Source organism: Pteropus medius, unplaced genomic scaffold, assembly GCF_902729225.1.
Source record: "Pteropus medius unplaced genomic scaffold, Ma_sr-lr_union100, whole genome shotgun sequence".
Taxonomy (NCBI): Eukaryota; Metazoa; Chordata; class Mammalia; order Chiroptera; family Pteropodidae; genus Pteropus; species Pteropus medius.
The window spans coordinates 12,644,744-12,659,212 of record NW_024342473.1 but is presented as its reverse complement, the minus strand read 5'-3'; the positions used below and the strand labels follow the sequence as shown (position 1 = coordinate 12,659,212).

The 14,469-nt window shown below is 32.4% G+C and overlaps 1 protein-coding gene across 8 annotated transcripts in view; it reads right to left on the bottom strand.

The window, feature by feature from the left end:
* DENND4A (DENN domain containing 4A) overlaps positions 1-14,469 on the bottom strand; it is a 107,373-nt gene that overhangs the window by 64,875 nt on the left and 28,029 nt on the right. For 7 of the 8 annotated variants that reach the window (XM_039865259.1, XM_039865260.1, XM_039865263.1 and 4 more), the window contains 3 exons: positions 12,693-13,024; positions 8,235-8,484; positions 949-1,018 (listed from right to left, as the gene is read on the bottom strand). In XM_039865259.1, coding sequence (XP_039721193.1) covers positions 949-1,018; positions 8,235-8,484; positions 12,693-13,003 — 631 coding nt within the window. In that variant the 5' untranslated portion in view covers positions 13,004-13,024. Of the gene's footprint in view, positions 1-948; positions 1,019-8,234; positions 8,485-12,692; positions 13,025-14,469 lie in introns of those variants that run through there. The other variant, XM_039865261.1, reaches the window with a different exon arrangement.

The following is a 14,469-nucleotide window of genomic DNA, read 5'->3' as shown; positions in this document are numbered from 1 at the left end:
TTTCTATTGAATGCACATCTTCCAAGCAGAATTTCATACGGGGTTTTATAGAACTAGAAATAGGAAATAGATTCCCTAACTTTGAACAGTAAAAGTCAAGTGGAAAACCCAACTAGATATAACTTTAAAGATAAAATGATAAACTGAGAATACCAGTGGTTGGTCTGTCACCAATATCTGTGTTATTTTAGACAAATCATATACCTATAAGACTCTGGTTTTCTCACCCATAAAGTGACAGGAACTAGATATACTAACGCCCAAGGCAGTTCTAAAATTCTCTAATTATATGCTAGGCAGCCAGTAGATCCCATGAGGATCTATAGTTAACTGTCCGCTACTCTCTCGGGTCATGAGGCAACAGCATAGGCTTTAAATAAGTACAAAAATACTGATGAAATGTAGATCCTAAAATATCAAAGGTAGAAGTCCAGGAAGGTAATTTTAAAAATATATTATTTAAAAGGCTGAATCTGCTCTCTTGCAAATAAGATCAGTGTGTTCGATAATTTGAGGTTTCTGGCAATTGAAAATTTCAACTATGTACTATAAATCACAAATTAGTTTATTATATTTTAGATTATTATTATGAAAATAATTACATATGAACTATAGATGAATAAACTTAATATAAATATTAAAGAAACTAATTTAACAGGAAAATATTTTTCCACATTTTCTACTAATATAAAAATTTAAAGAGAACTAACATCTACTTATTATTTATTTAAACTTAATGTTTAAAAACCTCGCCTTCTTTTAATATTAATTTTCCATTAAGCATCCAAAAAATATATTGATGAAAACAAAACAGAGTCGAAAGACATGGGTTGTAGTTCCCAGTCCTGACAATAACGCATTGTAAGGCGGTTTTGTTTTTTTTCTTTAATCTTACTAGCCCCTATAATACATTTATATATTAAGTATCCCATGAAAAATTATACTTACCAGCTTTGTAAGATACAGTGTTAGTCTTTGCCACCGATTTTTTATAGCATAAGTATACTGCTGATCCCCACTGAATTAAAAAAAAAGAGAAAGTATTGTTTAATTTTAAAAGGTGGTAACTTAATAAAATTTAATTTCTCCAGTATATATCATCTAAGATGTAATAGATTTCTGTTAGCTATTTTCAATTGGCTATTTTTGTCAGCAGTTTATTGACGTTATTGTCCACTGTTCTCAGAAGTAAAATTTAACGTATTTTTCCCTTGTAACAAAAATAACATGAGGAAAACTTGACTCTTTAAAACAAACCTAAGCCACAACAATTTATACTTTATTCTAAATCCAAACTTTGGGCAGAAATGATAAACTAATATATACTCATATGTATATTTTCTTTTTGATTCCAGACCCACTTTCAGATATTGCCAGATTTTTCTGCAGCTCTTTATACCAAAACTAAAGAGTTGTAATTTGCCATAGCCATTTCCTTTATTTCCCATTCTCTCCTGAATCAATTCCAAATTAGGTTTTAATCCCACCACTCTCTAAAAGAACACCTGAACATTTTAATGATGCCACATCTACTAGCTGATTTCTAGTCTTCATCTTACTCAATCTATCAGCAGGTTTTGATACCACTAGTGACCCTTTTCTGGAAACATTTTCTTCTCTTGGCTTTTGAGGCATCACATTTTCCTGGTCCCTCTTTACCAAATGTCTGGCCACTCCTGTCTCTTTTGTAGCATCCTCTCTCTTCCTGATCATTAAATGTAATCTCTTCTTTACTTCCTCTAAATGATCTCATACATTTAGTCCCATGTTTTTAAAACAACTACTCCCCCAAGGAGTCTCAAATTTCTAGTCCCAGCTTGAACTGAGATAGGGAAGAGTGTGGGTAAAGCAGATTTTGGGGTGAAGAAAAGGAGTTCAGTTTTAGACATATTAAGTTTGAAACATCTATTAGACATCCAAGTGAAGAATCAAATGGAGCTAAGGTGAGAGGTCTGAAATGAAGATGCAACTTGGGAGATGTCACCACGTGACATTAGGTAGCCACAGATATATCCACACTTTCTCACCTCCTTTTGGTCTCAACTCAAGGACCACTTTATGAGAGCCCTTCGTTCCTTACCTTATATGCAAAAACAAGCCTCCCTCTACCCTGCCTGGTCCTCCCTATCACTCTTATTTTGCCTTTTTTCCCTCCGTAGCACTTACCACCACCACCATTTGGCATATTGTATATTTTCTTATTTATTATCCCACCACTAAAATAAAAATTCCATGATGGTAAGGGCTTAGTTTTATTCACTGGTATATCTGTAGCACTGAAAACAATGCCTATCATGTAGAAATACTTAATAAATATTGGTTAATTGAATGAGACAGGACATGTTTGTGAATATACAATAGAGTGCCTGCATAAACCAGTACATAAAGAGAGATTCATAGCACTGAAGACAATTATATAGAAAAAATAAACTTAAATATTAATATTGTTTCAATATTAAGAGACTACTATAACAAACATCCATTTACTTACCACTAAGATTTAACAAATGTTAACAATTTACCATATTTGCTTCAGATTTTAATTTATAAAGAAACAAAAAATTATGTTTAGCTAAAGCCTCATCTTCCATTCCTTTCTATCCTTCAGAGTTAACTACTAGCCTGAAGCTAGTGTATTTCATTTACATGCATTTAAAAAATTTCTACTACACAAATATAGACATCTAAAGTATGTATTACTGTTCTGTGTATTTTAAAATTTTACATAAATGGCGATATGCTGAATATATGCTTTATGGCTTGTTTAAAAATTTTTTTTTCAATTACAGTTGACATTCAATATTATATTAGCTTCAGGTATACAGCATAATGGTAAGACATTTATATAACTTACAAAGTGATCGCCCCGATAAGGACTTTCAGACACCTTCTCCCACACCAAGGAATTAGGTGCATTGTTTAATAACCTGCTTTGTTAATGACTCTACTTTTCTAAACTTGTTAAATCAAATACTGACATTCTTGAAAGGTTGTAAAACAAGAGCCATTTAGATGGAGTATAAAAAAATTCTCAGTGAGTCAAAAACTGAAGAGAGAGTCTCAAATTTGCCAAGAATTAGCTGTGTGAATCCAAACTCTTGGATTAAAAATCTTTACCAACAAGTTTTTGCATTTTTGCACCACATGACCACTTTTAAGTTCTCTTCTAGCTCTAAAACACCGATTCTATTCTAAATCAATAAAAGTCCAAATCATTTAAGACTTATGGTCCAAAGTTTTAAAACTAATAATTCTTGAAAGTCTTTCCATATATAAGCTTAATGGAGGTGGGGGCAGTGGAGAGGTGGAGATTTTTTTTTTTGAGTCCAAAGCTGTAAGCCTGGTACGAAAATCATGTAGGAACTTGAATGATTTAACATACATTTCCTCATGTCCATTAGATTGGTTTTTAGTTGTTTTTTTTTTCCCTCCTCATTTGGAAACCTAGTAGATGGCTTTCATTCAAGCTACCTAATCTTCCAAAACAAGAGTAAGGTATATAATTATACCACTGGGTATAATTATATTAAATTATCATTGTATCAATAATTTAATCATTGCATTAATAATTTAATATTGATTGAATTATCATTGCATCAATAATTTAATCCCAACCACTTCCTGATTCTTTACATATACATTAGGCAGACATGAAAATAAGTTTCCTACATTACATGTCTATTTTAACTTTTCTGAGAGTCATAAGTCATTGTACATCTACTCCAGAGTCAAAGATCTAAATTTGCTCTCTTATAGTCAATGGAAACAGAGATTGTTAATAGATACAAACCACAATCCATTGCTTAAAAAAAGACATCTACAGCTAAGATCAAGGAAGTTTTTCTATATTTAGGGCTGATACTAGATTTAAGAATAAGAAAATAAACATTTAAGAGATTTTTATTCCTGTAATATTTCTTAGAAGAAACTAAGAGAAGCTTAAACACTGGGAAAAAAGTAAAATAAAACGCTCTTTCTTGTTGTCTATCAATTATATCTAATGAAACTGAAAAGCTCTTCCTCAGACATTAAATACACATAAAAGGGACTAATTAAGCAAAGGAGTAATTAACAAAGGAGTAGCTAACATTTATATAGATAGTAGTTACTATATGCCAGGCACTATCCTAAGTTCTTTACAAATATTAGTTAATTTAATCTTCATCAAAAGCCTATGAAATAAAGTGCTACTTTATCTCTATTTCATGAATGAGAAAACTTGAAGCACAAAGAACAAAGGAACTTGGCCAAAACACACATCTGGAATTCAAAGCCAGCAGGTTTAGCTGGAGTCCATTCTGTTCACCCTATGTTATACTGTACCTTTATTCTTTCAGTAGAGAATAAATGCTTTCTGACAAAACTGGAACCAATAATGTTTAGGGTAAGGAAAAACTGAAACTCGTATCTCAGGTTTTAGTTTCAAGTCGACCTTGAACACTCTGATTAACTAATAAGACCTAGAAATGGTTTTAATGACATAATCATTTAATATGAATCCAAAACTAACACATCTACAAAAATAAATTAAATTTTCACCAATAGTAAATGGCAAGTATCTGTGAGCCTGTATAGTCTTCTTAAATACCAAATCAAATCTGAAATGATGTTAAGCTGGGCATTATGTTATGGAAGAATTCAAAAATCCTTCTTGCCATCACTATCAGCACCATATAAGATCTGTAAAACTCTATTTGCTAGCATGATTTTCTTCCTCCACCATAATCTCTCCAACTGTCACATGTCATCACCAAATCAATATGCAAGGATGGCACAAAAAAATAGGGTGTTTTGTATATGAATAGCTGTTAACAAAAAAAGTCATCTAAAGAGGGGGGCCCACAGCTGCAGATAATTCTTTTAAGATATTATTTAGATATCATCAATATCCATTTTAAAAATTAAATGATTTTTAAACAAATACTGCTACTATCTTAAAATTACAGATTTTTCTTTAAGAAAATTTGGATTTGAAAGATGCTTATAGATAACCATGTGACACATATATAGTGCTTTCTTATATGTACTGGGACACGTTTCTAAATTTACTTAATCATCATACTAATTCATAAGGTAAATGCTATTGTCGTCATTTTAAAACCGTGAAATAGGCACAGAGAGGTTAAGTTACTTGCCCAAGGTCACACAGCCAGTAAGTGTCAGATAGAATTCATATTCAGATACTCTGGTTCCAGAGAGTCTGTGCTCTGAACCACTAGGCCATACTGATCTGAACCACAATAAAATTCAGATCTATTTTATTATCTTGCTACGAAGGTTCATTCTGCATTGTATCCAGCCATATATCAATACACTTCAGTTCTTCCTCTTTTAACTTTATCTAAACCTTCAGTGTTTTTCATGTTGTTAGCTTAAGAGAAGAGAGGATAAACTTTTAAAAATCAACTTCCCATGAAAACTTAATAAGTGACGAGATGTGTGTACAATCTTTTAGATCTTAGTTAAGTGTTAATCCCCACAGTTATAACAAGGCAATGTATATAACTGCTCTAGGATCATTAAGAAATTAAATTTAAAAATGCGTGGTTAAAAACTCAATTGTTGACAAAGTTGTAAAAAAATATCAATCCTTTCGGACTTTGTTCATAGGAATATAAATTGGTTAAACCTTTCGGGATAAAAATCTTAAAAGCAAACACGTGCATTGATCCAGAAATTCTAGGATATATAAGGAAATAATTAAGCAATGCAGAACAATTTTTAGGAGTTTGATTCTAGAGTCTTATAGTCTGGGTTTCAATCTTGGTTCAACTGCTCACTGAAGGTATGACCCTGAGCAGGTAACAACATTTAAAAAAAATTTACTGGGGTGACATTGGTTAATAAAATTATATAGGTTTCAAGTGTACAATTCAATAATACATTATCTGTACATTGCATTGTGTGCTCACCACCCAAAGACAAATCTTCTGTCACCTATATTTGACCCCCTTTACCTTTACCTACCCTCCCACCCGCTTTCCCTTTGGTAACCACTAAACTCTTTGTGTCTATGGCCTTTTTAATTTTCAAAATTTCTTCTCTGTAAAATGGAGGAAAAAATACCACTCACGGTGATTGTGAGAATTAACTGAGTAAATAATGAATATGAAATACTTAGAATAGTGTATAGCACTAAGAACTCAATAAACGTAACTTATGGAAGATTTAGTTGTAACTATATATAATAGCTTAACTTGTAATATAAACAAATTAGAATCTAAATGTCTTACAATGGAAGATGGAATAAATAAATTGTGGGACATCCACTGAGTGCAGTAATATTCAGCCATTCAAAGCTATTAAATATTAAAAGATGCTCGATTTCCACAATTACCGAAGAAATGCAAGTTAAAATTAGAATGATTTCTTACTTATTAGTCAATAATTAAAAAGGGGTTGATAATAACCAGTGTTGGTAAGGTGTGGAACCTGGGAAAGGGCATTCTTACACAGTATGACTGCTGGGAGTATAAACTGCCACAATCTTTTCAGAGCAATCTGTCAACATTTTTCAAAATGTATAGCATACCCATAGACCCTTCAATTCCACTTATAATTATTTATTCTTCCAGAGACATGCCAATAAATATACAAAGAAAAAGGTACAGGATTGATCAAAACAACATTATTAGTAATGGGAAAAAATAGAAATAATGTATTCATCATTCTTCACTTGTATTTTCTGGAATACAATACAATCATTAGAAGAATTAAGCAGAGAGTTATATTGATAAAGATGGATGATAGTGAAAAAAGGGTTATATCAGAATATATAGAAATTTCTAACTTTTGAAAAATAAAAGATGAATTTGTCTATATTATATATACTCCACATATGTGCACACAAAAAGGTCTGGGAGGACATAAATCAAATTGTTAATTGTTAATATTGGGAAAGGACTACAAAAGATGGAAGTAGAAACAAGAACTTTCACCTTTTACTTCATAGATCTATAATTTGTCCCTCCGCCCACTGCCAAATGTTTTGTGAATACACATTTCCTTTTAAAATTTAAAACAGCAATAAAAAAGTAAAGACAAAAACAACTGCAGATCACGCATAACCTTAAGGCTACTGAAAGGACTTTGGTTTTTACTAAGAGTGAGATGGGAAGCCATTAAGGGTTGTAAGCAGAGGAATGATATGATGTAATTTATGTTTTAAATGTGAACAACAGGTTGTAGGAAGCAGAAATGGAAACTGATCAGTTAGACCAAGAGTCTGTCAAACTATGGCCTTCCTTTGACCTGAGTCCTGTTTTTGTACACCTGAGCCAAGACTGGTTTTTACATTTTTTAAAAGTTGTTTAAAAAAACAAAGATGAATATGCCAACAGAGACTATATCAAACCACAAAACCTAAATTATTTGATATCCAAGAAGAGATGGTGAATTAGAGGTCCAGGCTAGACACATAACATTTACAAGTCATCCACACATGGCCTGTATTTAAATGACTACATCATCTAGGGTGTGAGTTTAGATGATAAAGATAAATGGTCTGAGGACTGAACCCTGGGGCACTACATTGTGTAGAGGTTAGGGAGAAGGGAAGAAATTAGCAAAGGCAGAAAAGGATGATTGGTGAGGTGAGAGGAAAAAGCGAGAGAGTACACAGAAAAAGATTACATCTTTTCTTCCTGCTACTGTTTCAAGAAGTGATTATCTATGTCAAAACCTACTGAAAATATGAAGAATTGATCATTGGATTCAACAATAAGAGCAATCTTGGTGGAATGATGGAGACAAAAGCCTAATTGAAAAGAGTCAAAGTGAGGAAGGGGACAGAATGTAGTCACTTCTTTTGAAATGTTTTATTGTAAAAGTGAACAGTGAAATGGGGCAGTAGACAGAGGGAAATATAAAGGTCAAGTTTTGAAAAGATGAAAGATACTAAAACATGGTTTGCATGCTGGAAGAAATTATCCAATGTAGAGAGAAAAACTGACGATTCACAAAAAAGTCGTGCACAAGTGGAGGGAGGGGTTAACCTTGGCTAGTACATTAGTTTTGCAGTAAGGGGAAAAAACTTTTTTTTAATTAAAAAAAAAGGCTTTTTGCATAGCTCCTTTTGAAAGTACAATTAAAGTACTTTCCTAAAAATAAAATATCCAACATCTTTAAGAACATATTTTTAATTCAGTGCTATATGTTTTTTTTTTCAAAGATTTATTTTAGATTATGGTCTTTTCATCAGTGGCTAATTTTATCAGTGCAAAAGAGTCACTTACCATACTGTTGTTGAGATTCTTGTCGACTTTGCAGAATGTGTGTGGTGGACTTTCTCCTTTACTTGGTATAATAATACATATGTCTGTGACAGCCAACGTATTCTGAGTCATGTTTTCAGAGGCTCTTCGGTATGTGATATAAATTTTTTGTGATGAGGTACTACCGCTAATATTTGCAGGGCGTCCATAGGGAGTACTCTGAATAATTTCACATCCCTGTTTCAATCTTTCTTTCCAGTCATATAAAACCCTAAAATAAATCGAATAAAATAAATACACAAACACAAAGCACCCTCAAATATGAAAGGTAGTATTATCAGGTATCATGCACTGATCCTTAACTATAGCAGATATTCCAATCTTATTGAAAGTTTGAACAGCAGTCCCACATAAAATTAAAAGATAACCGTTATCCTTACCAAAAATTAAAATAATGTAATAAAAATTCAGATTAACCTTTGTGTTTGTTGATATAAACCACAGAATGGCAATTAAGCATTAGGAACTTGTTTTAGCATTTCATTTAATAGATTTAATTTATTTATTTTTGTCTCTAAAACCAAGCATCTTCTTTAGAAAAAGCAACTTTGTACTATGGCCAAAATCAAAATTTTACAAAAGGCTTCTTCTTGCCAGAAGATACAGAACCTGCTTACACACTTTTTCCTCCAATACTTCCCTCAGGTTTAAGAGACAATTTTAGGCTTTAAAAAAAGAAAATGACCTCAAATCTATCTTTAATCAAAAGTGTAAGTGAAAGACATAGGCTTTTTTTCTTCTTGTGGTAAAAATCATAGGCTTTTAATAAAGGGTAGGTCAGGCACCCATTCCTTCAGTCTTCTAAAAACTATATTTAAAATACTCAGGGACACAAAGGAAATGTCATGTTTGAATTCACTGATTTGATTTTAATGCTAAGTCTTTGGCATCAGTCAAAAAAAATTTTAAAGGTCTACGATATAAAGTGTGCTTCTGCATTTGCTATAGAAATTGTAACATGCAATGCCCCCAACATTAATCAGTATTCCCTTTCATAAAATCTCATTATATAAATAAAATTTAGTGCCAGAAATTGATCAAATTATTTCTAATATAATTTTTAATTTCTCTTTATGTCCTGGCTATTAGAAAAAAATTTTTTCATAATATTTTATTTTGAAAATTCATAGCTAAACTGGATGCTTAATCACAGCAACGATGTTTATCTTAATGTTAGCTTAATTGGTTACTCCTCCTCCTCCTTTTGATCTTGCTTTTTTAAAAAAAATTTTTAAAAGCAGGCATTGTAACAGAGAAGTTAGACACATCTGAATTCAAATTCCTACCACTTGTTACAAGTAATACTATCTTAAGCAAGTCTTTAACCTCTCTGAATCTTATACTACTCAGCTATATAATATTTAAAAATCTAACCCATAGGCTCTTGAGAGAATTAGGTGAGTATAAGTAAGGTCTCCAAAATAGTGCCTGGCACACAGATGCTCAATTGAAAACAATAAAAATACAATATAGAGAACAACAAACCACCATTTATCACCTCAAATTCTTAAAAGATATGGAATGTAAATACGCTTGATACATAAGATACCTATTTTCTCTAATCAGGTACTGGGCAGTTAAATATATGTTGTATTATTATTTTTGATTTTTATATTGTTAGATAACTTTTCTAACTAAACTGTAAGCTTTTAAAGGCAAGAATGATGTCATATTCTTCACAATAACAAATGAGGGTAGCTTTAAGAGTGGTTAATTTATTCATTTCAGTGCGAGTCTTTTCCTATTGGAGAATTCTTCTCATGCCTATAAAATTCCTCGCCTCTACTCTAGAAAACTCCAACACCCTAAAGAGAATCTGCAGGATTCCCTTCATTTTATCCGCAAGCTAGAATTCTGATGATGGTCAGTGGTCATTGGAGCAACTTACCTAATCTTTTGAAAACAAGATCTGACACCTGGCTTACTTTCCCAAGTCATTTACTAACTATGTAAACTTCATATGAAACAATATAGTAGCTGTTCTAACCCAATTTAAAATTACTGCAATTAACTCATAAATTGACAGAATAAAGACTGATTTTTAAAATAACTTTTTGATATCAACCTTTAGATGACAGAATTTTTAAAAATAGAGAAAACTTCAGGAGCTCATCCTGTCTTCCCTTAGGCATCTGTAAACATGACTATGTTTCCACTTTCAGACTTAATATTTTAGGAGATGAAACTTCTATAGCTCCTTCATGAGACTTCAGGGGTTTCATTATTTTCCTTATTTTTAAAAAAATATTTAAGTTAAGCTAATGCCCTTTGCAACAGAGCAATGGAATAAGAAGGCTAATCTTCATTCTTTAAACACTCTTCATCTGTTTTAAAGACATGAGTAGAGCTACTTCTAACCTTTGGTCTTTTTCTTTCGGTTTTCTAGTGAGAATATTATTTTTCTACCTTTAAAATTTTGTTCCTCCTTTACTAAAAAAATTACATATCTTTCAATTTATATAATCCTTTTACATATAGTTATATATATTATATTCCTCTTAAGAAAAACGATCTTTGCAAAAATTGACAAGCGGATCCTAAAAATTCATATGGAAAATCAAGGGACCCAGAATAGCTGAAACAATCTTAAAAAAGAAGAACAAAGTTGCAAGATTTACACTTTCCAATGTAGAAATTTACTACAAAGCTACATTAATCAAAACTGTAGTACTGGCATAAGGATAGACATGTAGACAAATGGAACAGAATTGAGAGTCCAGAAATAATATATATCTATAGCCAATAAATTTTTTTAAAAGGTGGTGCGGGGACAAGTGGATATCCATATGCAAAAGAGTAAGATTCTTACTCAACTATTTACAAAAATTAATTCAAAATGGATCAAAGACCTAAATTTAAAGGCTTAAACTGTAAAATTCTTAAGTCAAAAACTTAGCTGTCAATCCTCATGACTCTTAGATTAGTAATAGCCTTCTGAGATATGACACCAAAACATATCTCAGACTTCAACAAAATTAAAAACTTTTCAGCTTCAAAGGATTCCATAAAGAAATGACCCAAAAAATGGGAGGAAATATTTGTAAATCATTTATCTGGTAAGGACTTGCTTCTAGAGTATATAAAGAACTCTCAAAGCTCAAAGATAAAAAGACAACCCAATTAAAAATAGGAAAAGGATTCTGAACAGACATTTCTCCAAAGATGTACAGATGGCCAATAAGCACATGAAAGATGTTCAACATCATTAGTTATCAGAGCATATCAAGACCACAATGAGACATCACTTCACAGCCATTAGGACAGCTATAATCGAAATGACAATACAAAATGTTGGCTAAGATGTGGAGAAATTAGAAGCTTCATACAGTGTAGGTGGGAATGTAAAGTGGTGGAGCTGCTTTGAAAGACAGTTTGGCAGTTCCTCAAAAGGTTAAACACAGAGTTACCATGACCCAGCAAATCCACTTCTAATATACAAGAGAAATGAAAACATATGTCCATACAAAAACTTGTACACAAATATTTCCAGCAGCATCATTTATAATAGCCAAAAAGTGGAAACAGCCCACAAGTCCATCAACAAATGAATGGATAAATTAATTGTGGTGCATCCACAAGATGGAATATTATTCAGCCATATAAAGGAATAAAGTGCTGACACGCACTATAACATAGATAAACCTTGACGTTACGCTAAGTGAAAGAAGCCAGTCACAAACACAAAAAAACACATGTAGTATAATTCCATTTATATAAAATGTCTAGAATAAGCAAATCCCATAGAGACAAAGTAGACTGGTGATTGCCTGGAGCTGAGGGGTTAGGGAGAATTGAATAGTGACTAAAATGAGTACAGGATTTCTTTAGGGCATGATAAAAATGTTCTAAAGTTTACTGTGGTGATGGTTGGACAACTCCATAAATACACTAAAAACTACTGAACCGAACACTTTAATGGATGAATTGTATAGTATATGAATTATATCTCAATAAAGCTGTTTTATAAAAGAACCCCAAATTCAATATAGTATCCTAAGTAAAGCACTAGTTTACCCCAAGATCCTTCTCTGATACATAAAGACTTAGCATCCATCTACAATGATCATTAATACCTATGCTTAAAAGCCATTGTTTTTCTAGTACTTTAAAAATAATTAAATATTTTATGATAAAAATAATACATTAATTTTTTGGTACTTTTTAATAAGTGTGTTTCAAATTCTCTCCCCTACCTTCAACAGAAACTCAGACAAGATGAAAGTGCTGGGAACCTGTAGGACAAAGGGACACTGAAAAGATATAATGAATTGAGAGAATACAGGATTCTAGAAATAAATGTGTCTATTTTTCTAAAGCTGCCATGTATCTATTAATGAAAAGAAAACTGAACAGTTAACTTCAAAATCTACAAGGTATATTATTTGGATCCATAACAATAACTTTTTTTAAAAGACTTACCCCAGATCTGTAAGTGGAGGTTTATCTCTTCCTCTTCTATAGCAAAGGTAAATCTGTGGCCCCACAAGACTTCCATTATTGAGGTCAGCTGATAATCCAGTTGGGGTAACATCAATACACATATAATCCCGTGGCACTTCCTCTCCAAGAGATTTAATAATAACTGAAACGTCTGTGATAGGTTCTTTTGGTTTAGCTACTTTATGACAGGCATCATTGAAGTGAATTTCTTCTTCAAGGGGCTTTGAAACATCAGTTAATCCTGCTACAACAAAGTAGTCAGCAACACGAGGTCCCTTATCTTCAATCATCTTCCATTACAGAGGTTACATCTAAAAGGAAAGTAAAAGATTAATGTTTTCCCATATCAAGCCAAATAAATTCAAGTGATTTGTGAGCAAATAAGAATGACAAACTACAAAAAGAGCACTATCTCCTTGATAAACAAATTCGTATTTTATATTTCACTTTCATAGGTAAAAAGTGTGCCTTTTTTAAAAAATGGGAATATATTTAGCGTTATTTATGATCATAAACGTAATGCAAGAATTTCCATTTTTAGCAATATGGATGCCTAGATTACCCAAGTATACAGAAAAAAAAACACCCAAAACCCCACATCCTTTTAAATGCATATATATTACCATGTAAAAATGTAAGAAAAATTCCCAGGGCCCCCAAACAGTGAGGAAACCAAAGGCCAGAATGCATATATAAGCTGATAATGGGTGGAGGAAGATTGCTGACTTCCTCAGTCATCAAGGGGTTTGTGCCTTAAAAGGTATTACAGTGACAGGAGACAAAAAGGCCTTGAGACCACATAAGATAGGGAATTGGAACTGAGACATTTGTATAAAGACAAGAGCCTCAAAAGACCGTATCCCCAGTTAAAGAATGGATTTAAAAAAAAAAATCTATCCACTGGTACAGGGAGATAAAGTTTGCCTCAATCTGGGCCCCACTTTGGAGGGTAAAAAGTCTTCCCTGTGAATGTATAGCAATAGTCCTACTCATACTTGGATTTGAGGGTTGACCTTAAGCCAGCTGTATGGTCCCAAGAAGCTCCAAACTGAGATATTAACATTAACTGTGTTCCCAGGTTAGTGATACCCTTGGGGAAGCAAATGCAAAACAGTTCTGGAGGGTACACTTCAACCCAGGTTTACTATACATAAAGCACAACTGAAGATGACCTCCTATTCCAAAACCATAGAAATACACAAAGAAAAATCCACCCTGAATGAGTTGCAGCAGATACAACAAACAAAACTTCAAATAAAAGGCAGAGATTATAATAGGAATGCATGCTTATAACAAATTTAAAGAAAAAATACACAAGTAGAATCCATCATGCATTTGCAAACACTTCAGTTGTCTAGTATCATTTAAATCTTATTTGTTTCTTTAACTAGGAGAATACAACCCCCTCACAGACTGTCATTACTTACCTAACAGTTATAGAAAAAAGCTTAATCTAAAATTTTCCAACATGTGTCTCATGTTAGACTTAGTTCCAATAAATGCAAAGAAATGATTTCGTGGACAAATAAATTAGGTATATATACTACATGCCTCTTTTGTATATTTATAATATATAAAAATAATAAAGTGTCAGCAGTCCTTTGGTAAAGGTACCTGATTAACTTTGCTTTAACCCAGGATTTCTTAAGTCTATTTGAACAAAGAACCCTATTTCCCCACTTAAAAACTAGAAAAAATCCTCAGAACATGCTTTAGAAAATGCTAGTTTAAACAACCTTTTTTTGCGGACGATAAA